The following is a 24,447-nucleotide window of genomic DNA, read 5'->3' as shown; positions in this document are numbered from 1 at the left end:
GCGAGAATGTACGACATAAAGTAAAATGTTGCACAAACTGTAATCAAATATTACAACCCGTGTATATGTGTATGCAAGCAAGATAGTATGTTGCGAAGAAAAGCCGCGTACAAATTAATAATGCGTCGTGCGCTTTGACAAGAACCTCATTAGCCGTGACTCTGATTTATCCATCGGAATTTTTATCTCTTCCGTACAAAAGAGATAAGAATTAAGACCCACTGAAGGAAAAAATTTGTCTCCTACTTGCATTTGTGAAACTTGATTTCTGAAAATTTCTTCTAACTTTCCATTACTTGTCATGGAAAAGGCGTTGATGGTTTGACATTTCTGTTAAAAATCTATTTTAACTTGATCCCCAACTTGAACCCGTCGCGTTATCCGATTATCGTGGCACACTCTGTGTAATATTCACTTCTTGTTCGTTACAGTCTGTACAAGAGAAACCTTCTAATCTGTGCTGTAAAACATATCCGGTATTGCAGACGCCATGGTGCGCGAAGAAAAGGAAATAATTACAGGCGCAAAGCTGCATAATTACGCAACGGAAATAGCAGTCGCGTTATTTTTCGCAGAGTTAAATTGTAGATACGCCCCTTTGATTGTAATCGGATTTATCATTGTCGGTGCGAGCGCGTACGCATTGGTGCTTCTTGCATTAGAAGTGATGGTAAACTACGCGTTATGCGGAATACATGCGGTTTACCGGCTCTGAATGTACGGCGGAACGCGCCTAACCGCGATTCGCCACGCGAATCTACAGAGGCGTATTCTTTCCGCAACGCTAAGTTGTCGGGATGATCAAAGGAGCATTTTGTCAGTGCAAGCACCATATTACATATCATACATATGCGGCGCGCCGCAGATTCGCATTACGCTCAAAGCGCTCAGCAAACTCCTTGGCTCTTTCCCGAGATACAACTTTTCACAGATCACGGATTTCTTGGATGACGTAAACTCTCTCGTTTGATCACGCTGGCACATTGTTGATAAATATTCATAAAAGTTCATACGTAAAACCTTTTACACACACAATATATATATATATTTATTACAAAAATCCACTTCAGATACATGCCTTTTGCGAACGGTAACGCGAGTATAACTCGCACGGCTAACTTCAGTTAGATAAACAATAACACAGCGCAGATACAGAACATCGAAAAAGTTATATGTATATATATCCGAAGAAAGGAGTGAATAAAAAGTAATATCAGCCATCTGGGATTAGTTTTATAAAGTATTCATTGGCAATCTTGCGCGAGTGTGTGTATCGTTGCGAAATAGGGTAATACGTGGAGGTGATAAAATATTCCGTGCTTACATCCTTTTTGCTCCGAAAATCTCGCTGCATTATGAAATATCATCGCGCGGATATCAGCGAGTGCTGTTCAATTTGTGATGCATGCTGCATTGATAGATAAATTTCTCTCTCTGCCGGTCAAGCTGCAACATATCATTTCACGCGTATTTTACCGCAATAAAATAGAAATACGATTGAAACGTGATACTTACGGTTCTGTCTATACTCGATTTAAACGGCACTCCCGCACTTTCCGTTCGACGTTTCTTGCCGTCGTCGGAAACCCTGGAATCGTCAAGAAGAAGCGTGTGAGAAGCGATTGATACGCTATTAAAAATAAATATTCTACTCGAGGTCGAATCTTACCTATTTTTCTGCTTGAGTCTTAAATCGCGAGAATATAATTCCGTTACAACCTTCTCATTATTTTCAGCGCTGCGAATTTGGATGGTGGATTCCCTGTTACTCGCTTTTCTATTTAAACACGTCCTACTTTTACTCGTATACTGCTTATGCAAAGTGAATTTATCGTGCAACCTATGCTCTTCGGAATTACTGCGAGCACTACGGTGATTCCTCGCTTCGGTGTGTGTAATATCTGATTCACCATTCTCAGCTGCGTGCGAGCTCAGAATATTGATTCGGTTATGTAGTTCCGTCAGTTCCTTCAAGTTCAGCGACTAGAAAGAATAACTGATAAACGAGTCGCGAAGAATAATTGCCGCGAATAATTTGCTAATCGATCTTTGTACCCGCAACCAACTTTCCGCGTCGAACGGGCCTTTCTCGACTTTCATAATATCCTCGAATCTCGTTTGTAATCTTTCTACGTTTTCATTGTGTCTCTTACGCAAAGCGTTTAAGCTACCGTCGTATTTTTTCTTCAATATCATCAATTTGCTCTGGTATTCCTTTACTTGGCGCTGTTGGATTAAAATTAAAAAATTATCCAAGTACTGCAGAAAAAAAAAAAAGTAATACGATGTACTTTAATTTTATCTTGTAGATCATTCTTCTCCCGCAACAAGTGAGTGATGCACTCCTGCAGATTCTTTATTTCGTAATCTCTCAGTTTTACGTCATCCATCAAGTTTTTAATTTCCTGCTGCTTTTCCTCGTACTGTCTTTCGAGGAATCTTGACTTGTTCGCGGCGTTTTCAGAATCACAATCTATTTCTTGAACAAATGAATCTAATTTATCACGCGTGCTTATCTCGCAAAGTTCCACATCTTGTTGACAAAACTGCGGGAAATTGTAAGTATTGCTCAGATTGCGATCAATATTGGCGCATCAATAGAGACATGAAAGAAGCAATAAAGTATAATACGTGTTCATTTATATTTACCTTATCCCGCTTTTCTTTGTTTCGATGCCCGGGAGTTTCTTTACTTTGACACGATACAGCGCTCTCCGTCTTTTCATTGTGCGCTTTAATTTCTGCTCCAAGGCGCACAATTCTCTCGTAAATTCTTCCAGGAAGCGTGTACAGCGCATCCTTCAAGGATTGTTTGATCGTGCCTTCTTCAGCGTATAATAATTGATGATTGGTACTTCTTACAGTTTCGATATCCGTCTTTAATGTCTCGTTTCTACACGACAACGCTTGTAATCCCTTCTCGACGTTCGCCGTGACACCCCGATAATCCGCTATTTCGCTTTTCAGATAGTCCACTTTTGCCAGCAGTCTCTCCTTATCAGTGTCTAAACCCGACAGATTCGCTTGCAGAGCACTTATCGCGGCTATATTGTCGCTCTCTCTCCTAAGTAATGAAATCGTATCATTACTGCGAGCGAGCTTAATTCCGGCTTCTCTCAGCTGATCGCGCAGCGATTGATTCTCCTCCTGCAGCTTCACGATATCGCTGTGCTTCTGCGTTATTATGGTGTCGTACTTGACACTCTTGTCCGTTAAAGCCGTTCTGGTTTTCTCGTCCTTCGATCGCAGGTCCGCTATAATTTCGGCGTTCCTCGAGATGGTTTCGCTAGCTTGTGTAAGCTTATTCGTGAGATCGTTGTTCTTCATCCGCAGATCTATCAATCTGTTAATCGACAAATTGTTTTTGAAAAGCGTCGATCGGGCAGTCGCTAACGATAGAAATAACACAAAATTCGCTCACTGTTTTCTTATATCGTCGACGTTATCGGTTTCCTCCTTCAAAACACCGATTGTCTGCTTCAAGTCTTCTATCTGCTGCATTAGATTACACATCTGTTCCCTCTGCGCCCTGAGTTTTTCGTTTTGCTCGTCCTTTTCTTTCGAAAGTACACTCCTCGCGTTGAGAAGATCAGCATTTTCGATTTTCAACGTATCGTACTCGATGCGGTGAGAAGAAATCTTACTTTCCAAAGCAATAAGATGTTCGCGCAGTCTCTCGATCTCGCTGTCTCTTTTGTTTATAGCTTCCAGCGCCTTTTCCTTCTCCACCATCCTTCTTTTCAGCTGCTCCTGAATCATGCAGTCGCCCTCGCCTCTTCGTAACATGTGCTCCGCTACTTGTTGTTTCAATTCCGTGATCTCTAGGTCCTTTTTTTGCAGCTCCTGCTGCTGCCTCGCGAATTCTTTGACGATCTGCACGTGATGATCTCCGGCGCCTTTTTAAAAATCAATTTCATCACTGTCGATGTATGTTGTCTCAGAAGGAAAAAATCAAGTGACATTTATTTTATATACAATACCTTGAAGGGCCATGGATATTTCGTGTATCTTGTCGATGGAATGTTTGATGTGCATTGTAAGCGCGCGATCAATTTCTTCATACGAGATCACCTCGTTCAACTCCACTTCCACTTTTTCCGACTCCTCGGAATACGTTGTGGTGGAATCAACGTCGTCCGACTGAATCTGAACGTTAACCAATTCTTTGGACGAGCGACAGTCGCCGCAATTGCTCGACGTAGAAACATCTTCTGCAATGTTGTCGAATTTTTATATTAATTCGCGTGTATCATCAAATTGTCTATCAATGCGCAATTTTGTATATTAATTAGTATGTTATATTTCGAAAGTCTGTTGCTGTCCCGCTTCCCATCACGTGCGTTATTATTATTATTTTGATGCATGCCTCGGAATAATACCTGCCGCCGGCTGGATCGATCCGTGTCCAGTATCAAAATTTGCGTTTGCAGTCTCGCTGACGCACTCTTGGCTGTAGCACGCCACACAAGCCTTCAGGTTATCTATTTCCCGCAGACGGTTACGTTCTAATTTACACTCCTCCAACTCGGCAATGAACGCTTTTAAAGCGGACAACGCGCTCTGCACGTCTAAGCAAGTGTCGTGCTCGCACTTGGTGTACTCGCGAATGCCCTCGTATGCTATCTTAGCTTCGTCCAAATTATTCAGACTACTTTTCAGCGTGTTAGTCAGATTACCGACTTCCCGCTCCATGCAAACTAGCTGCATTTCGCACTGCGAGATCTTGTCACTTTTGGCCTGAATCTCGTTTCTCAAGCCGGCTACTACATCATTCATCTCTACCTGATACGTGAATAATTACCATGTATCTGGTTTTATATTTCTTCATAAAGTCAATTTAAGATTTAGGATTACATCTGATAACGTCTGAGACACAAAATGAGGGTGAGTCAAAAAATAAAGGGGCATTCGAGGAACAAAAGTTCCTCTATCTTTCAACTTTTCCCGGCATTAAACGTCTGTTTCTAATATTTTTAAACTCTACTATTTGATATAATACTTGTAAAATTTATTTTAGAGATTTGGAGTTGGGAAAACATAACATAAAAAAATTATTTCTTTACTTCCTCAACTTTTTTTTATCTAAAACTGTATTGCTTATGTTGATGCGTCTTGAATAATCGATGAGCCTGTAATTTGCAAAACGCACTTAATTATTCATTCTTTCACGACTAAATTAAAATAATGCGACGATGCACTGATATATTCTCGAAAAATCTACCTCCTGTTATTAATTAAATCAATATTGAGATTAATAAAACGCGACGCGACACGCAAAGCCGCCAAATAACGCACCTCGCGAGTGTCAGCCGTAACCGACATTTGCTTTATCAACGTCAATAGTTGTTTTATTTCATCTTCTCTATCCGCCAGCGTGCAACTTTGTTCGTGATATTGCTTTTGGAGTCTATCCCGTTCCCGCCAGACATTTTTCACCTGCTCTAAAGCAATGCCGCAGCTTTCCGCCTCTTTCGACAAGTACTCTATTTCCTTCACCTTTCGCTAATTTGTCAACATTTTCAAGTACATTAATTCGTTAAATTGTAATCCAAGAAGATTCTTATGAACAATTAATCGTACAATTGTGACTGCTATGTACAATATGCCGTTCATACTAACCGTAAGAGACTCGTTTTCTATGGAAAGTAATTCCGCTTCTTTAACTTGTTCCCCAAGTTTCTGGATTTCTTGCGATTGAAAATAACAAAGTTGACATTTTCTAGCTAACTCTGCTTTCAACTGATCCACCAGGCACTCGGCGGAAGAAAGCTAAGGAAAGATAAGAAAACTCAGTTCAAAGAAATGTATAATTTATATAAATCTTTATCTATCTCTGTTTCTCTTTTTCAGCACTGTTATTACTTTCGCATTGAAATCTTCCACTTCATCATTACGTTTATCGTTCGCTACTTTCAATTTTTCTTGCAGAGTCTGCAAAATAAAATTTCTGATTAATTATACAAATTTTCAATTGAAGCAGCTGGCTAATGTCGATAAATATCGATGATAAATATTATCATTACATTGAAATTGTGCTTCAAAATGTCCGTGTTTTCGTTCTTTTCTTTTAACAACGTCTGCAAGTGCCTATTTAACTCTCGTAATTCTTCCAACTCGTCTTCCCTCATCTGAAAAGCGAAGATAAATGAAAGTTTGCTAAGTATATAAATCTCGTTTCGATGAAAGTTTCGCCGAATTAATATTATTTCGTACACCGAGTTCATTCTTCAGCACGATAATTTCCGAATCTTTTTGAATGATGACTCTTTTGTGGCTTTTCTCGCACATTTCGGGATCCGAGTTCACTCCTGATTCACTTTCAGATACAGACACACTCTCGCTACTCTCGTAATATGATTGACTAGAGGATGAATCGACATTAGACTGTTTATTGTAATCGTCATTATTTTTACATCCATCCGTTTGCACACCCACTTCACAAACGTCTGGTATCATTTGAGAGGATACGTCAATGTACTCGATGCAAGTATTTGCTTGCTTGTTGCGCTCTGCAAAGTTCATTGCAATTTTAAAGCACAATAGTCCGTTTCATTATTTTAAAAACTAACTAAAGAATTCTTTTTTTATTTCATAATCTAGTCTTTAATTTCGTCCATTTTCAAATAGATAGAAATTCTCACAGTAAGAAAAGTTTGCGCTACCAGATTGTTTACCTCGCGTAGCTTCGGTCAGTATATCGCAAGACGTTACACGTGACGCCAGATAGGCATGATTTTCCAATAACGGATTTGTATTTAGATTCCTCCTCAGAACACGCGTATTACTTAATAATGAATCGCGAATCCCTCTATCGTATCGAAATCTTCTGCTCGGATGAAAATATATAGACAGATATGTGTCGGAATGCTGAAAGGACGCAATTTTATTTGCGTTAAATAATCCATGGTCTTGAAGGATCGGTCTTATTACGGATTCAATCTTCGTTTCTGCTATCTCTCGCCTCTCAATAGTTCTGTCCTACGGGTTTTGTCCAGGATTGTTATTGCGCGAATAAGATATTTAATGTTCCCTTTGCGCATTATTTATTAAAGCTCACGAAATTCTCCAGATACGTTTGTTGTTCTGCGGTAAGCTTCAGGGATTTGTATTTTTGCAGTTCCCTCCGCACAACGCAAAGCTCGTTTTGGGCTTCAGCCGTAAGTCCTATCATGCTTTCCATTACCACATTGAACGGTATCACTCTTCCTGCCTATAAGAAGGAACGAAATAATGCATCTTCAATTTGTGTTCGTTGCAAACGCGATTTATTCAACGGAGAAACCGTGCAAAAAGAAACGCGCGACGAATAATGCGATATTTGACAAACATAAAAGTCATTCCCTGTTACTTTTTTTCCACAATCCGGGATTTCTTGCTCGTGCAAGAATACTTTAAACGGCTTGCAGTCACGTATAGTTGTGTAAAATACAATACATCTCTCTAAAAGCATAACGCTATGGATCGCGAGAAATTGGTATGAAAAACAAACCGCAGGATCATGTTCGTTGAGCTCGCGAAAGTAACGTGAGCTCTCCGAAATGTTCGGGCTCCAAGCTCGAATGTCTGTACACGAATTGTATAGCTTCAAACGACCCTCCAATCGTTTCCTCGGTAATACGTAATCTCCATACGTCAAAGGTGCGTCACAACTTGGCCTGCCCACCAAAAAGATACGCGGTCCATGCTCAGCGTAAGACATATCCCGCTTCTAATCTCTGCCACGAGATATTCGCAAAATTTTTGTCGATCCCTTAAGTTTGATAAACAACTGTAAAGCGTCTAATTTTAGCAAAAGTTATGACCTACGCGAGGTTACGGATTTTGGTTGACTCTACCATATTTTATTTATACACCATAGTAACCACCGCGCGAGAAAAGGTATCGATATCAAGCGTGATCGGAATTGATCTTTCGATGTAAGAATAATATAGAAATAAATAATAGGGTAGAGAGAAACACTATGAAGATATAATAAAATATTTTTATTTTATAAGCTGCCATTAAAAAGAATTACAGCGGTAATAAGTACTTTCATCCTCCGTGATTTACTATCTCTTATTCACACTAAGGAGTACAATCGCATATCGCTTAAAATATATCTAATTTCAGTATCGATGACTAATTTAGCACTGATGTCTCCCTGCACAACTACGATTCTATAAAGCATTTAGTATAATCGAAAATATGTCCAAGTTCATGTTCTATCCGGTAAGTACAAAAGTAGTTCCTCCTCTAAAGCGATGGAATAAAGTACGGATTATTAAATGTAACGTGATCGTTTTATAATTACGCTAATAATCCTCTAAAACCATTCTCTCACTGAAGCACTCTTTCCGACTCACATACCGTAAATATCTTTTTCATAAAAAATATCTCTTCAAATATTATATATATATGATCTGTATAAACATTCGATCTTAAAATAATGGAATTGGAAAGAAACATGCAAAGTACATGTGTTTCAGAGATTACAGAATTAATAATGCGATTGATAATTTGACAATGGAACAATAAGGCCTGTTAAAAATAGCGCTTACTACGGAAGTACACGTGATTGTTTGCCATTATGAGCAACTAAACTTTATAAAATAATACCTAGAATATACATATATATATATACATATTTTCCGAATTAAGTAGAAAAAGTGGAATCGAGCGCATATAAAAATGAACTTGCGTAACTATAAAGGCAGTATAAATTTCTTAGAAACACTTTTCTTTTCAACGATATAAATATAATTGGAATGTAACATTGCGTCTGAATATATTCATTCCAACTCCAATCGAAGGCACAGGCATGCGAAGAATATTTTACATACGTATAAATAGTATCGTAGTGACTTTTCTTGGTGTTTTCATCAATACCTATAGCTTTAAAACGCATTAAATTTGCAATCTTTAATAATGCGCAATAGAATAACAGATAACATATATAAAAATGACATTAAAATTCGAAAACTTCAACAGTCTAAACACACGGTGGAGACGAATTACATACACGAATAGGCGTGTGTATAGGAGAACACTCTTATTTTTATATCCTTTTTAAAAGTAGCTGGAATGATGTATCGTATGTAAGGTCACTTTTTTTTTGCTTTTTGTTACATATCATATAAAATTTATATCGATATTCTTCTCGATATAAGATTGATCATTATTTACATTATCATAATTTGATAAAGGCCTCTTTCAGTTACGGAAAAGTTGTTGAGTTTTATTCCCTGCATTATGTACAATTCAACGTCATTAATCAATGATTATCTGGATGATAAGTAGCACATTGTTCCTCAGGTCAAAATATACATATCGTTAAAAAAATCACATTTTACATCTATTAAGTACATATTAATTTCGAGTAACTAGCTATTAATGAAAAAGTTACAATAATACTTTGAATATACAGTCGATATTATAAATTATCTCTCAAGTATGCATAGACAAATAATATTTTACGACAAAGGATGGCTTAGTGAAATTTCATTGGCCATATATGTAATTTACTTTCTTCAAAAATTATTAATCCTTTCTTTAATTGTAATAATATAAAGTATCCTAATTCTTTCAAAATGGACATTGCTTAATTGTTACTGATAAATGTCATGTAAAAGATAATATACATGTAGATGTAAAAAAAAATCTTATACGCATGCCATCGAGGAAAGCTGAGTGCGATTTTTTTTAAAGGTACTACTAGAAATACATCATAAAAAAATACAATATAATACAGTTTGCTGTTTTCTCTCTTATGTATAAGATTTAACACAACGATTGACTAATGATTTATTATAATCATTAATAATTAAGTACTGGATTGTAATCCTGCAATTTTTGTCTCTTATAATACAAATACGACGCTTTTCTCATAAAAAGTATTAACTCAACCAATCACAATATTTTTATAATACTGCTCTGAAATTCTTGTATCGATGTTATTTCGATATTTTATAATTTAATGTTTATACTATGATTTTTAAATACAAGATATATTCATTTGTCAACGTCTTATAGAATAATATTATATTTGAAGTCATAGAATAACATTAATTGTTTTAAGATATTGATTTATATGTGCCTTATATTAGCACAATCCACGATTTTTTTCCATTCTTGCATTAATCTTTTGTCAGAAGCCTACCGAAGAGCTCTTTAATCTCCAACTTGAGCTGCAGAATTAACGCGATTATTGTCGTTTATACGTTTCTGTAGAATCTTATCTCTAAATAACTTCTGCTGCAAATAACGCTAACAGAAGCTATTAAATTGAGCATAATTCAATTAATACGTTGATCGTTGAGTTTTTTTACATTCAGATATTACCTTTTATATGATATTTATCAGTAACAATTAAGCAATGTCGCTCTAAAGATGTAGCACACCTTGATCGTGACTGTAGTTTTGATGGTGATGGTGATGGTGATAATGATGGTGCTGAGTGGATGACGCTGATGCTGTATCCTCTTGCATCGTCATACCCGTTAGATCAACTATTTCATCTGCTTCCTCGTCGCTACCGGCGCTCTGTGTAGACTGACGACTTCCCGATGACAATTGACTATTACGTGAAAACGAACCACGACGAGGTGCGGCCAACGCCGCCCTCTGATTTGCCGGCTTGACAGTTATGATAAGATTGGAGGAGTTTGCTATCATCATATCCGTCACCTACACAAATAAACATATTAAAAAGAGAATAAGAGTAAAATAAAACGAATAAGTCACTATTTTAATATGTAAATGTTTACATTAGCTATTGCAAAGAGTATTTTAAATATTTATCTCACTGAAATAGCACAATGACAACTCTAACAATTATAACTGTATGCTTCTTACATCGATATTTGTAATGTAGCATGACTTGATAAATCAGTTTCATAAAAACATTGCTTACCTGATCAAGTGTTTTTCCCGCTACCTCTATACCATTCACTTCTAAGACCTCGTCATTTACAGCTAGAAGCCCTGTACTCTCTGCTAAACCACCTGGTACTAATCTACTGATAAATACTCCGGGGACTTTCTCAATTCCCCCACCAGCAGACTGTGGCAATATGCGAAAACTTTCACCATCCTTGATGTAAAACCCTAAGGGCTTATCGGAACCATGCTTCAAGAGACGAACACGTCGACAAGTTTCTGGCAGTATGTCGACATCAATAATTGCAGATACCTGATAAGAAGAATTATATGATAAGTGAGGTGAATAAACTTATTAATGTTAATGCTAATATTAGAAAGTGAATAACAAAGCATAAAATTTACCTGTCTAAAATCATGTGGATTTGAAATAGCTATAGGTTTTGGTTTTCCCGGTGTGCCACCCAAGATACTGGATATCAAGTTTTTCGGTTTCATTGTTGCGTATCCATTGTTGTCCCATGCTCCATCACCTATGAAAGTAATAATTAAGTTAAATGCACATACACTCACATACATATATACATACATGCAAAGCATATATATACAAGCTCAAGAATCTTACCTTTCCTTTGTATAAAAATTCTGAGCAGACACCTGGCAGCCAGCAAAGCTCTAGCCAGATTGTTGTCATTATTTATAGGAAGTAGGTCGCCATCCGTGTCTATGTAGAAAATTAGAAAATCTGCTCGTATGTCATGGCGTTCTCCCAATATCTTGCCGAACTCTTCATAACTCGTAGGCTCGTTACGATTGATCGAGAATCTTATAATGTCGGCGTCAAACTGCAAAACGAAATTTAAACAATCCTGAATTCCGTTCAATTGTCATTGATTGAAGACAATATATGCACTCACTTTGCTCTTGACGGCAACAATGCCGTTGTCCACTTTGTCCTGCTTCTTGGACATAGTCAGCCGTTTTCATCCAACGACGTATTACTCACTCCGACGTGCTCCGATCAGCTTACACCAGTTTATGAGAAAGGCAGGAAGACGTGCATACATACCGATATGCAATGACGTACTTTGGTGTATTTCAGCTGTGCCTACAGTTGACTTTCAGGATTGTCAATGTGGCTAGGGACAATATCCATTATTCCTAGACGCCCGAAAGTTTTTGATTGGTTACCAAGTCTCTCACAATCTGATGCGGACATTTTCTGAACTCAGCAATGTCAATAGAAATGCTTGAGTCGCTTCTCTATTATAGACATTATATATGACTAAAGATTGTTCCTATCGATAGCCGGCATTGCTACATTGTTACCGTTGTTTTCTATTATTGCGTTGTTCCGTTTCTTTCTGTAACAACGCAAGATAAAAAATAGATAATAAAATAGTCAAATCTCGGAGAATAAAGTAACTAATAATTATAAATTCTTATAGTTATATGTGTATATTACATCTAATTTTAAATCATTAAAATGTACATTAATTAATTAGTACGTTTAATGTTTATATTAATGTATATGATTTAATTGTCAGATATTAATATTATATTTTATTATAAACATATGAGCAAAATCTTTTTGTTTGTAGATGAGTGATCAGGATCCGACAAGTGTTATCAACATGCTAAAAGATCTTCGTTCTGGAGCAGAATCTTATCGCAGAAGTGTCAATTTGCCACTATTATTCTCAGGAACTGGTTATATATCTTCAAAGTTCAATGAAAGCGATGACAGCGTTATCACACCAAAACGATTAAGGCTGGATGATTCAGAAACATCTATAATTAATAAAACTCAATCTGATTCTGTGCCAGGTAGTCCTTGGGAATGGCGACGTTTGAAAGGAGAGGTAAGGTGATAAACTAAAGAGAACTAAATTTTAATGATTTTGCAAACATCTTAACATTATTTCTAAAAACTACATAAATGATTCAAATGCAACGGGTAATTTAGAAATAAATCTAAATAAAAAGCATTTATGTCAGAAGAAATATATTTCCATATAGGTTATATCATTAAAAACCAGATTGACTCACCAAGAGGCAGCTGTTCAACAATTACACAGTATACGTAGACAAATGGAGGAAGTTTTTGAAAAAGAAAAGGGTCTCTTGCAAGTTCAGATGGAGCAAGATAAACAAACTATTCAGCAGTTAGAAGTTCGACTTGACGTTGCACGGCGAACAATCCAGGATACAAAGGAAACACAAGCTGCTGTAGAAAAAGAATGGTCACAGGTAATTAATTAATTTATATATACTTCTTTTATGATATATTCCCATGAAATTAATTTTGATTATCTGTATTTAGACGAGAAACAATTTGGAAAAAAAGATAGCATCATTGTTAAATGAAAATGCAACATTGTCAGAGAATCTGAGAAATGCTTCCACAAGAGAAAGATCTCCTGTTACTAAGGATACTGATGAATCAAGTGAGTTGCAAATGAAACTGGAAACTACAGAAGCTAGAGCAGCAATGCTGGAAGAGAGAATAAAAGAATATCTTAAGATGCAGCAGGATTATGAATTGCAAAATGTAGAAATGCAAACGGTGAAACTTAAGATAGAAAAGCTCGAATCAGAAAGAGCATTGTGGGAAGAGGGCAAGTTGTTAGTAGGAAGAGCCGCGAGAGCAAATGATCTCGAAAAAGAATTGAATACAGCAAAGAAAACCATTTCGGTGTTAAAAGAATCAGTCAGAGAAAAGTTACTCTTGGAAGAGCAAATGGCCAATATGACAAAAAGGTAAAAAAAAAGTTTTTTTTTGGCACGCTGTAATCAAACATATACATTTTGTTAACAATGCATGACTTGTTACAGGCTAGAGCACATTGAAAAAGTGGAACAACAAGCGGCAATGTTGGAGGCAAAGCGGTCTGAGCTTGCTTATCGCTTACAGGAATACGAGACGATTGGCATTACCGGCGGACCGACGGCAGTGAAGCGAGAGCTGAACAGACTTCAGCAAGCTGAATTGGAACTGAGAGCAGAAGAGGGTCAGCTTAGATCGAGATTGGATGCGGTTCTGCGAGAATCGCAGAATCTTTCCAAAAATTACGAAGACGCGAAGAAGCTGGCTAATGACGTGACGTCATCGAAGGAAAAACTGAACAAACTTGTAAGCAGGCTCCAGAAAAAGATGATGCTCGTTACCAGAGAGAGAGACAGTTATAGGCAACAGCTGGACTTGTACGAGAGGGAGATAACGGTAGATGGCAACAATGCGATGACCGAAAGGATACCGGCTCTGGAACGCGCTATAGACGGATACAGGTATATTTACATATCAATATTTATTGTGAATCTTTAATTAAAAATACAATTAGTTTGCGAAATAGAAAATATTTACAATTATCTCAGGGATTTAGTCAGCAAATTGGAAGCGGATCTTCAAGCAGCCGAAACCTACGCTCAGAAAAACGAATGCGAAAAATTGAGGGAAGAGATCGAGCAATTGAGAGGCGAGCTCGAACATCGCGCTTTAAAAGGCGACTTCAACTGTAACTCCCGAATTCTGCACTTCACGATGAATCCCACAGCGCTTGCGGAGAAACAGGCCGAAGAAAAGCAAGTGGCTTTATTACAAGAATTGGAGGAACTTCGAGCCAAGGTGGCATCGGGAAGTTACGGCACAGTGACGTCATCGTTGCAAACACAAGGTGGATATACATCAAAATGTATTTTTTATTTTTTTTACTTTTTCATAAAAATTGTATATTTTTATCTTTTGTTTAATACAGAAATTGTGGAGCTGAAGCAAACGCATGAAATAAAGATAGCGCGTTTGAAGGAGGCTTTCAAGGCGTCATCGCAAGAATATCGTCAGGCATGTTATCAGTTGTTCGGTTGGAGGGTGGACCGAACGAAAGAGGGCTGCTACAAATTGTCGAGTCAGTATGCGGAGTCACCGGATGATTTTCTCTTCTTTCATGTAGGAGAAGAAGGTGTAGATATGTTGGAGACCACCTTCTCAGCGAATCTGGGCAACCTAATCGAGCAATATTTACAGAGACAGCACAGTGTCCCTATGTTTCTTAATGCTGTACAATCTGATCTCTTCAGTCAACAAACTGTAACAAATGTTATCACATGTTAATACTATTCCATATTTCCGATAAAACCAATATTTCTATTTATAAGCCTATTAGGTTTCAGTATGATAATTAACATACAACAGAATTATTTGAACTATTAGAGTATGTAAACCATCCAATAAATTCCTATATTTTTATTTATAAAAATAATCTATAAATTATTTGGATAATGTCCAATAACTTGATATTAATTTTATAGTTTCGGATTATAATAATCATATTTATAATTATTTTTCTAATATTTTCTAATAATTTTCTCGTATTACACTGAATAATTTTTATCCCCAACAATGTACATATATTCTTAAGGTAGTTGTCCCATAAAATGAATTAAATAATATACAATTATTTATGTAAATTTTATTATTTGAGTTTTTTTTAATGAAAGACTTAACGTTTAGATCATATTGTCGCGAGACAACTACCTTAAAGACTAAGAATTCGCATAATTCGAAAAAAGGCTCCGCGCTAACTTCAGTAATCGCGCTTTTTTGATAATTTGGATAGTTTTGAAAACTTAAAATCTGACTACAAAATTTATATAAATAACAATACCTCGATATTGTTATTGTTGCATTTCCGATCTATTATACTGATAACAAGTTATCTTTATCTTCAATAATTACAAGAAATATCTGCAGTATAGAATGAATTTGTGCGATTTCTAAGAAAGAATTTCAAAATTCCGTAGAAAACAAGTAAACCGCTTTATAGTCACAATATTTATATAATCAGAATATTATTGCATTTATGTATTATGCTGATTTTAAATTATTTTATCATTAAAATTTTGGAATGTAAGCGAATTTGTAGTAAAAAATATTTTTTTTATGCAATAATTCGATGGGAAAGAAACGGACATACTGTCATGATTTAATACCAGCAAACCACACTATTTGGTACGAGATATGGTAGAAATGGAACACAATGTTTGATAACGCGGATATTTGAATTTTTTTATGTATAATGAAGAGGATTACGCTAGTAACCGAAACTATATTATCAATTATAATAAATACACAAAGACGTTCACAAACATGTAACAATGATTTAATAGTCCATTTACGTTACAGAATTTAATTTTGTAATTTACAGAGTCTTATTTGCATCACAAAAATTAAGAATTTTTACTCTGTCAGTCAATATACAAATTGAAAGAATTGAATGTTATTTCATAAAAGATTAATTTGTACAAAATTATTATGTACAAAAACTATTAACTCTTATTTTAAAATATTATATATACAATATTACAACTGCGTGATTTCTGTTTTCGTCTATCAATTAGTATCATGCTTTATGCTGAGAGTGACCTCTTAAGAGCTGTTTAGATGCTAAAACGTGTATATTATATCGACCAATATTTTTCTCAGTGTTCGATGTCATAGCGAAATGATAATATCGCGGAAAAGTTTATATATCTTTCAACATTCACAATTCGAAATGGTGTTAGATGTAATATTCTTAAAAAATTGTTCCTGGTAAATTCTTGTGTTACAATTAATATATATAGGTGAGTAACCGACAATAAAATATTTCGCTTTGAAAATATAGAAGAATATATATAAACTACAATATATTTCAGAATCACCGTTATTATCAATGTTTATCTTAACATTTATCCTTTTTCTTCATACATTGCATAACCAGATACACAACGATTAATGGTTTACTGTATTCGCTACAAAATTATTTTAATAGTTATCATAAATTAAATAGGAAAGTATTAGTTCGACACTTCCAAGATTATCACTTATATCTCTCAATTTCAAATAATTTGAGACAATATTTTGCGTAGATTTAATATATTCCGGAGAAAAACACAAACTACAAAATAATTTAAAAACTCTTAGCTTCTTTTGTTAAATATACATGTATATATCATTAAAATATCCGTATCATTAAAATATTTGTATCATTAAAATATTTATGAGTAAATTGCGTTTGATTCGAAAGAAATCTGAGATATTTCATTAAAGAAGATACAAATAAATTTATATTTCCATCAGCCACAATGATCACTCACATAATTTATGTCCAGCTTAAAAAAACAATTAAAATAAAATCTAGTATCCATCTTATCCACATCAAATATGTATTGTGGACGAAGTCTAGTTGATTAAAAAACATACTTTGTCTTTAAAAAAATTAAAACTGCATTTATTATAATTATGTTTGAAAATTATTCAAATTATATATATTCCACATTTTCGAATTGTATGTTTAAAAAAATGTTTTAATTGTGTCTCATACTTTTTGTACGATACTGTATAACGTTTTATACTCGAAATCACATCTTTTTTCAAAATCTTCATAAATATTTTAATTTTCTATTTATTATTTTTTATAAAAATTTATATGGTATAAACAAATGCAATTTCTTTTTGTATTTATTTTTATTTATTATATGAAAATTAAGAGATAGGTGTTGCAAATGCATTTATTTGTCTTTTGCTAACTACAATATTTTTCTTACAGGTCAAAATTCGAGAAATTACATCAATATGGCATTCCAAAAATTTTTATTAAATAGCGGACTAGTGTTAATCGCAACAATAACCATTTCTCTTCCAACTGCTAACTGTATCGAAAATGACAATCCAGTTACTGACAAGAACTTGCCAGAAATAGTACCGTTGCATTATAATGTCGAAATACGATTTTTATTCAAGGACAATATTTTACTCGGACAATGTAATATTGTTATGCGTATTAACCGTGTATTGCACTTAATATCACTGAATTCCGTACCTGTTCATATGAATAGAGCAATCTTGATTGATAGTAAAAATATTCCGATTGAATCTTCTGCAATAATTAATAAGTCTGAGAATACTCTTACTATTAATTTGCATCAGGATGTACCTCCTGAAACATACATTCTAAAAATTACATATGCGCGTATTATACATGAAAACAGAAAAGTTTCTTTACCAATATATCAAGACAAATTAGGTGATCAAATGTAAGTTAAAATATTTCAAACATTTCGCTGTGTCGTAAAGATTACGTTATAATTCTTTACACAAAATATTTTTATTCTATCCATCGTTATCTTGATATGCAAGAATCAACGCAAAAAATTTGTCACTTTCTAGACGTTTAAGTATACTCCAAATCATGACATTCGGGGCAGCAAATTATAAAATATCTTTATGATCTTTGAAACTTAATATTTTTAATTCAATTATATGATTCATATATCATTATTTAAACTATAGTATTGAAATATTATAGGTTGAACCAAACAGGTGTTGAAGTAATGAAGGCTTTACAACTATTTCCGCACATAAACGAGTCAACCATCAATTGCTTGTATAAAATTGCCATCAAACATGATGAAGAATATGCAGTTTTATCGAATATGCCTATACGAGCACGAAATAAAGCTGACAATCGCATGATGTGGACTGATTTTCACGAACAATTATTAATGTCTGCTCAACACTTATCGATTGTGATAACTACATTTACTAATGTTTCTAGTCACCTTGCAAAGGTTACCATATGGTGCAGACAAAATGTTCAGCAACAAATTTATTATGCACGAGATGTTATTGACAAGGTTGTACCTTATGTTCAACGAAAATACTTGCGGACAGTACCAAAATTGGATATTATTGCATTGCGGCATTCTCACGATAGTCATACGACATTGGGACTCGTTTTGCTGAGGTATAACTAATTAAAATCGACATAAAAAATAAGATTGTCAATGATATTTTAAAATTAGAAGATATACATATTTTCATGTTCATATGTCAATTAAGAGAAAACCAAAATTTGTACAATGACACTTACATTAAGCGCAAGAAAACTTATAAAATTCAGCCTTTATTATAAATAAAATTAAAACAAATAAATTGACGAAACAGACATTAATAATTGCTGAACAGACATTAATAATAATTTTAAATAAATTAAAACAAATATTCTTCCAAATCAGATTTTAATTCAGATTTCACTATTATAAGCATGCAAAATATCTGCGCGTGTTTTACGCTACATAAAGAAATTGCTACAAAATCTCTTTATTGCAATCATATTGAAAAAGACTGATCGAAGTTTTTGTTGAATATGTATTAAACTCATGTTCATCCGTTACATTATTTATGCAAATGTGTCAAATTCTACTTTGCTTTTTTCCTTAAATATATTCTGTACACTAATGCTGTACGTAAGTAAATATTTGTTACCTCTTGACTTAATAGAGAAATTATAATATGAATATCGTTTATTAACAATAAGTATAAATAAAAACGCAAAGTTATTAAAATAATACATTAGCGCCTTTTGCAATTATTAAAAACATTGAACATAAGTCTGTTATTTGAAAATAATTTTTAGAGAAGCAGATATTATTTACAATGAAACCTTGCATCCCGTTACACGCAAAAGAGAAATTGCGCACATAATAGCGCGTCAATTGGCGTTACTTTGGTGTGAAGATGCATTACTTTGGTCAAAAGAAGGTTTTGTTACATTTTTCGGAGCGCATATCTTGGATCAGGTTGTGCATCTTTAAAATTCACATACTGCAATTTTATACTTTATGACAAACAAGCAAAAGTTTTATAGCAGCGATCGACGGCACAAAATGCATGTTGTTGATCCGAATACACTTTTCACTTAAATATTAATTTGCTCATATTAAACTTTCCAGGTGTACCAAGATGATCACATGATGGATTTAATGGTCGTTCAAGCACAGCAAGATTCTTTACGTTACGACACTCCTTCTACTATATACTCTCCAACATTGAAAAACACAAACATTTCTCAAGTCATTTCACTAGGGTCTGCACAAAATCAAATGAAATGTAAGTTCCAGTAAATACGGCTGTAAAATTAAATATCGCCACTATATTTTGTAAAGTAAATGTAACAATGCGATAATTGTACGCAAACTCACAAATATTACAAACAAATTTTAAAAAAGTTTGTATTTATGTTATATTATAAAAACATTAAATTAATACAAGTAAAATATTTTATTTAATTCAAGTAGGTTTGAACAAAAAAATTCATTGTTCACAAATTCGGAAATATTGAAAAAAAAGAATTATAGTAAATTTAATTACGAACAGACAACTATTATTTACTTTTATAAAATTGATGATGAACCATGATTGAATCATGACAAATTTTCATTACTAAATAAAACATAATTTTTATTGTCACAGCATTCATAATATGGCGCATGTTACACCTTATCATTCCTAGTGCGTTTTGGCGTGGTCTCCGCACACATATATATAAGCAGTGAGTAATAATACCATATAATAGTATAACAATTACATAACAAAATTAGGCAGAGCATAAAATAACGTATTTGCATTTTGTAATTGTTAGACAGCAAAGATAAAAGCTTTGCTAATTATTGAAAACTAATACTTAGATTTATAAAAGTAAATAAAAAATCTTATTTCTTTTTAGTTACAAATACTCTATACATTTTAATAGATTACGAGATTAAAAATTAATTTCAAAAAAATAATTTAAAAAAACAGCAGTTGCTTTGAAAAGCCTTAGAAATAATATGTTGCGACTAATAATAATTTCTATTGACAAACAATTTGGTTGAAAAAGAAAAGTAATCCGATATGAGTATAGCACTAGGCAAAAAAAGTTTATTCTGTAGACTATAAAAAAAATTTCTTACATATACCACATTACATACATTTAATAATATGAATATAAATCAATGTTTGCTTAAATTAAATACTAATTTTTTATTTTCCATAAAAATATTATTCCAATGTTTACTTCTAAATAATTTTCAATTTTTTAGCCGTATGTATTTAAACACGACGCCAGGTGATTTATGGAACACTATGCAAACTATTCACAATGAAAGTGACCCGAAACATATGCTTAGTTCTCATTTAAAAAAAATAATAACCAATTGGATAACCAAAAAATATTATTTTGTTCTAAATGTGAAACAAACTCATTTTCCTGCACAGCACTTCTTAGGTTGGGAGATAAGCTACATTCAATCTCCAAATCTATCACTTAAGAATAAGACAAAAATTTGGATACATGTAACATATATGTTGCAATCGTCTTTTAATTTTAACAAGACTGTTCATTCGTCTTGGATAACTCCGAATATATCAAATATACAATTTGCAGACAGTAACTATAATGCAACCGATTGGATTTTAGTCAACATACAACAAACTGGTAAATACAGAACGATAAAAATGTGTGCGTCGTCTTAATATATCCAGTTAAAATTACATAAAAGTTTTACAAATTTTCTTGCTCAACTTAAACTTTCAAAGTTAATTGTCAAGTAAATGAGATTATGCAATTAATAAATTAATTAATAATTTACAATAAACATAATTACACAAATGCTTTAAAATCAATTATACAAAAATAATTAATTTTACGAATATTTGAATACAAACAGAACATTTGTGTAAGGAAGTATTCCTTAATCAATTCTCGATTAAAAACTCTAATAAAAACAATTATTCCTCTATATTATAGGGTATTATCGCGTCAAGTATAATCACGAACACTGGAAGAAACTTCTGCGCTATTTAAACTCTGAAAATTATTCGAAAATACATATTCTTAATCGTGCTCAAATCATCGATGACGCGTTTTACTTCTTTTTACAAAAAGAACTCAGTTACAACTTCTTTTGGAATCTTACGAGGTTCGTAACACAAGACGCGAATTTTGTCACATGGTATCCTATGATCAAAATCTTTGAATTCTTTGCTTGCATGTATCCGCTTGAATATGGTTATGGTTTTATAATAACGGTAAGTAATGATAAATTTCCATGAAAAAGAGTTACATATTACTCACTGTTTATCGAATAAATAAAATTAACAGTGTTAAATTTAAGTTTAACGATTTTTTTTAGAAAATGATGAAAAACAGAATAAATCAACTTTTTACAAAAATAGGATACACTGAAAAACCGACAGATCACATTCTTACTATATATTTGAGACAAGAAGCTGTAAAATGGGCATGTATACTAAATGTTTCTAAGTGCCAAGAAGTAGCTGCTTCGAAATTCAACAAAGAACTTCAAAATTCTGTAGAAAACAAGTAAGCCGCTTTATAGCCACAATATCTAATGAGAATGTTGTTGCATTTATGCATTATGCTGGTTTCAAATTATTTCATAATTATAATTTCGAAATGTAAATGAATTTGTAGTAAAACATATTTTTTGATGCAGTAATTTGATAGGGAAGAAATGGATATACTGTTATGGTTTAAGAACAGCAAACTACACTATTTGGTACAAGATATGGCAGAAATGGGAGGCAACGTCTGATGAAAGTTATTTAGAATACCTAACATGCTCAAATTATCATATTATTTGCACTCTTTTGAAAATAACAGTATCAGAAAAAATTCAGCCTAATGATAGCAAACGGGCCATTAGGCGTGCCAATGCATTTCTTTTTACTGTTGCCAAACATTCAAAAACAGAAGAAGTGAATTCTTGTCTTTTTGAAATTTTTGAACAAATTAGTTTCAGTTCAAATAGGTAATAACGTTTTCTTTTAAAAATACAGTGTGTCCCGTTAAAATGTATACAGATTTTATTCTTATATATATTTTGACAAGTATAATGGACAGACGTTAACTTGTTGTTTTGTTGGTTGCCTATAATTACAAATGTTTAAAATAATCATCAGTACCAATGCATTGTTGATGTGTAACTGAGCGACATATGTACTATATTTTTTTTAGCAGAACAGCAGCAAAGACATTTTCAATTTCATGTATCAAACTCTGCAGTGTTCTTAGTTTTGTGGCGTATATAGTATTCTTTCGAGTACCCTAAGTAAATGTCCAGTGGTGTTAAATCAGGAGATTGAAATGGACATTTCACACTTCCTCTTCGTCCTATCCATTTCCTGGAAAAGTGACATCAAGAAAATTTCTCACATCGGTTCTTTAATGTAGGCGCATACTGCTGAAAGTAACAGTCTTGTTTTAGGTCATTAAGAGCTGGCATGATTTTGTCTCGCGAAAAAATTTCTGTGCTACTATTCTGCTAGAAGTAATAAAATTTGTATGTGACTCTGTTGCACCAATGCATTGGTGCTGATGGTGGCATGTTGAACAATTGTAACATTGCGGTAATTGCCAATACAACAATAAGTTAACGTCTGTCTTACTTGTTAAAATGTATGGTACATATCATTTAAATTGTTAAAATATATGATAAAATGTATATTCACTTTATTGGGACACACTGTATATCTCCGAATTTATACAATATTTCTAAATCATTCATATATATCATAATAACTAATCATTAATATTTGTTCCATTTGTTAAATTTATCAATTTTTTTGCTTTTGTAGGCCAAATGACATAATTGCAACATTAATTGTAATTATTACGCACTCCGAACGTTACATGGCAAGGGTATATTTTCTAAAATTTATTCTAACACACTCATTTCTTGATATCTAAACATAACAATTAATTATATCTACATATATAATTTGTTACATACATAATATATCTAATGTAAATTACACTGTACACTGTGAATTATGTTCTGCCAAACTGTAGATGTGTGACAGATTTGTATTCGTTGACATTATTGAAATAATTTGTTTCAGGTAAATATATTCGCAGAAAAGCACTATAAAATACCAATGATTCAAGCCATTGAAAGTAAAATAAGAAAACGAAGATCGGAAGTCGGAAGACTAGTCAACAACTACGGGTACTATTTTAGTAACACCAAAAAGACATAAATAGCGAAATATCTGAGTCAAGATAAAAGACTAATTCACTTGTTAATCATATACAATCATATACATGTATCGATAACTATTATAATCTCTGCTTTGGCTTTTATTAAATAATATCTGAGAATTTAAATTTATTTAATTTCTGTTCTTAAATATTTTAAATATCCTTATATTATTGTTATTTTTAATGCTATACATTTTGAATAATACTAGAACAATACAAGCGCGCGCTGCGCGCGCGCACTTATTATAGTAATTTAATAATTAGGAAATCTAAATATTTAGATAAATTTTTTTTATTTTAAATAACCGTCAAAATAACCTTCGCTATCAAGCTATCAAACTATGGCTACGTTCCCATTTCGTCTCACTCAGTGCAGTATCCAGTGGCCGCCATTTTGCTGGATACTGCACTGGAGAAGCGTTCCCAAATTACTGGACCAAATATTTGTTAATTAGGACGACATGATTTAGTTCCCATTACCAAATATTTGGTAATCAGGACGAAATGATATAGTTCCCATTACCAAATATTTGGTAATCAGGACGACATGATTTAGTTCCCATTACCAAATATTTGGTAATCAGGACGAAATGATTTAGTTCCATTACCAAATATTTGGTAATCAGGACGAAATGATTTAGTTCCCATTACCAAATATTTGGTAATCAGGACGAAATGATTTAGTTCCCATTACCAAATATTTGGTAATCAGGACGAAATGATTTAGTTTCCA

The 24,447-nt window shown here is 33.6% G+C and overlaps 4 protein-coding genes across 7 annotated transcripts; 2 read left to right on the top strand and 2 right to left on the bottom strand.

The window, feature by feature from the left end:
* Positions 1–840: 840 nt before the first annotated feature.
* On the bottom strand, positions 841–7,850 carry LOC105678206 (putative leucine-rich repeat-containing protein DDB_G0290503). The gene is made up of 17 exons (XM_067357879.1): positions 7,490–7,850; positions 7,058–7,210; positions 6,675–6,978; positions 6,214–6,509; positions 6,024–6,128; positions 5,863–5,931; positions 5,620–5,769; positions 5,296–5,502; positions 4,380–4,782; positions 3,981–4,211; positions 3,422–3,896; positions 2,650–3,343; positions 2,292–2,546; positions 2,056–2,226; positions 1,670–1,983; positions 1,516–1,588; positions 841–1,446 (listed from the first exon to the last, which is right to left on the bottom strand). The coding sequence occupies exons 1-17, from the start codon at positions 7,697–7,699 to the stop codon at positions 1,378–1,380; spliced, it is 4,179 nt and encodes a 1,392-aa protein (XP_067213980.1). The 5' UTR covers positions 7,700–7,850; the 3' UTR covers positions 841–1,377.
* Positions 7,851–7,967: 117 nt separating this feature from the next.
* Positions 7,968–11,947, bottom strand: par-6 (partitioning defective protein 6). The gene is made up of 5 exons (XM_012377609.2): positions 11,772–11,947; positions 11,480–11,699; positions 11,260–11,387; positions 10,889–11,167; positions 7,968–10,662 (listed from the first exon to the last, which is right to left on the bottom strand). Exons 1-5 carry the CDS (start codon positions 11,823–11,825, stop codon positions 10,360–10,362), a joined length of 984 nt encoding a protein of 327 aa, XP_012233032.1. The 5' UTR covers positions 11,826–11,947; the 3' UTR covers positions 7,968–10,359.
* Positions 11,948–12,137: 190 nt separating this feature from the next.
* Positions 12,138–15,113, top strand: LOC105678216 (Mitotic arrest-deficient 1). Of its 2 annotated transcripts, none has more exons than XM_012377354.2 (7): positions 12,138–12,275; positions 12,456–12,716; positions 12,874–13,104; positions 13,178–13,614; positions 13,690–14,142; positions 14,230–14,528; positions 14,610–15,113. In XM_012377354.2, exons 2-7 carry the CDS (start codon positions 12,456–12,458, stop codon positions 14,963–14,965), a joined length of 2,037 nt encoding a protein of 678 aa, XP_012232777.2. In that variant the 5' UTR covers positions 12,138–12,275; the 3' UTR covers positions 14,966–15,113. The 2 variants fall into 2 exon arrangements, with proteins under 2 accessions (XP_012232777.2, XP_067214036.1); XM_067357935.1 differs by having other exon boundaries at positions 12,221–12,358.
* Positions 15,114–15,914: 801 nt separating this feature from the next.
* LOC105678353 (aminopeptidase N-like) lies at positions 15,915–23,844 on the top strand. 3 transcript variants are annotated; one of them, XR_010890918.1, is made up of 12 exons: positions 15,915–16,476; positions 17,442–17,928; positions 18,201–18,638; positions 19,311–19,473; positions 19,627–19,783; positions 20,147–20,225; positions 20,755–21,149; positions 21,462–21,742; positions 21,847–22,037; positions 22,171–22,485; positions 23,312–23,480; positions 23,576–23,717. XR_010890918.1 is itself a non-coding variant. In XM_067357892.1 (12 exons), coding segments are annotated over exons 2-12 (2,223 nt in total). In that variant the 5' UTR covers positions 15,915–16,476; positions 17,442–17,655; the 3' UTR covers positions 23,714–23,844. The 3 variants fall into 3 exon arrangements, 2 of the variants coding, with proteins under 2 accessions (XP_067213993.1, XP_012233035.2); XM_067357892.1 differs by having other exon boundaries at positions 17,442–17,657; positions 23,312–23,375; positions 23,576–23,844; XM_012377612.2 differs by having other exon boundaries at positions 23,312–23,375; positions 23,576–23,844.
* The last annotated feature ends 603 nt before the right edge of the window (positions 23,845–24,447 follow it).

This window comes from Linepithema humile, chromosome 6 (genome assembly GCF_040581485.1).
Source record: "Linepithema humile isolate Giens D197 chromosome 6, Lhum_UNIL_v1.0, whole genome shotgun sequence".
Lineage (NCBI taxonomy): Eukaryota > Metazoa > Arthropoda > Insecta > Hymenoptera > Formicidae > Linepithema > Linepithema humile.
The sequence above is the reverse complement of the archived record's forward strand: the minus strand, read 5'-3'. Positions and strand labels throughout refer to the sequence as shown.